We start from the raw sequence: 1513 nt of genomic DNA, 5'->3' as shown, positions 1-1513 counted from the left end.
TGCTGGATGCTGCACAAATGCATTAATAGAGCTTACCCTCTGCTCTTGCTTTTCAGGTTGGCTGCCTCTCTACTTTGCGAGCCTAGGGCTATGTTACATCTTGATATTCAGTAGCATGTTTTTCTTTCACTGGAAGAAAGTCGTCCAGCGGGAGCAACGTGCAAAAGCGTGGGTTGAGCTGATGAGGAGCGAAACATTCTTCCCCAATGCAGTAGTTCACTGGGCTAACAAGAGAGCTCATTATGGGATTAAAGCAGAGGTATGCACTCCCGAGTCCAGTGCCAGCCCAAAACAAAATGGCAAAAGCTTTGACAGAGAGAACAACACAGGCAGGGATGGAGCTTTCTTCCCTTCCCTCACAGGTGTGGGTTCATACAAACTGGTGTTTCAGGAACTGCCATGGGCTCATTCACTCTCCAGCCTGCCACCGCTGCGCCATCATTCAATCTCTTATCCTTTTTCAGCCATTCCATCAAGGACTGTTCCATTCAGCTCTCTTCCTAACGTAACGAAGTCAGGAAATGGGAGATGCCACCTCAGTAACAGCAACTCTGCTTGTGAGATATAACTCATGTCAGACCCACAGTGGACTGCATCCTTTGGGATGGAAACCAAAATAAAACAGAGAAAACTTTTTAAAGTCAACTAAAACAAGCTACTGTCACCAGAATACTTTCAAAGGCCCCTTAAATGGGTTTTCTTTGTTACTCACAAGACATGTAGGGGCTGCAGTAGAGATACTTCCGCCTTTGAGGGAATTAAACCTGAACAACCCCAATTTCAACTTCCTATATGTACATCTCCAGTTAGGATTAAACTGGCTATTTGATTCCTCATGAAATCTCCACAAAAGCCATTTGCCCAGCTTGGCAGTTTGCTTTGCATCTTCACATCATTCTGACTAGTATAGAATGCACCTTCTCTTATGGTCATGTCCAGGCCCCTGACCAAAGCACTGTATCAAAATAAGCAACTGAGAACTTACCCCAGCAATTTACTGAGCTGCAGACCCCTCCCCCTTTTCTTGAGGTTTAATTAAAAAAAAAAAAAAAAAAAAAAAAATCAGCCACATAGGAATGGCGTTTTTCATCCTTTCACTCCAAATCACATAACCCCAGCTATGGCTGGATTGGGTAAGAGTGGCAATCCATGCTAGAGCCTTATTTTGTGTTGCTAGTTTAATTATGGAGAAAGTTTCTTCATAATTAAGGTTATAACCATGGTTCCATTATAAACTAGGGGTGAAATCCTGGCTCCAATGAAGTCACAGAGTTTTGACATTGATTTTTAATACAGCCAGGATTTCAATCCTTGAAGGCTGAGGGAGTTTGAATATCAATTTAGGCTAGGACATTAGTTTGCCCATCAAAATATGCATGGTTAATGTTAGATTGGAGCAGAATTTTCCCCACATACATTTTGGGTAATTTCCTGAATGTTTTAAAAGTTTGAGATGCCCCTTTAAAAAAAACAAAACAAAACACCACTTTTTTCCAGCCACCTCTAGTTTGAA

At 42.0% G+C, this 1513-nt stretch overlaps 1 protein-coding gene across 1 annotated transcript; it reads left to right on the top strand.

Annotated features, from left to right (window-relative positions):
* Positions 1 to 56: 56 nt before the first annotated feature.
* TEX38 (testis expressed 38) lies at positions 57 to 572 on the top strand (the record flags this gene model as incomplete). Its single annotated transcript, XM_026661589.1, has 1 exon — positions 57 to 572. A coding segment is annotated over one exon (512 nt), but the record flags the coding sequence as incomplete, so codon positions are not given.
* Positions 573 to 1513: the final 941 nt, after the last annotated feature.

Source organism: Terrapene carolina, unplaced genomic scaffold (genome assembly GCF_002925995.2).
Source record: "Terrapene carolina triunguis isolate 2854851 unplaced genomic scaffold, T_m_triunguis-2.0 Scaffold11248, whole genome shotgun sequence".
In the NCBI taxonomy this organism is placed as follows: domain Eukaryota; kingdom Metazoa; phylum Chordata; order Testudines; family Emydidae; genus Terrapene; species Terrapene triunguis.
The sequence above is the reverse complement of the archived record's forward strand: the minus strand, read 5'-3'. Positions and strand labels throughout refer to the sequence as shown.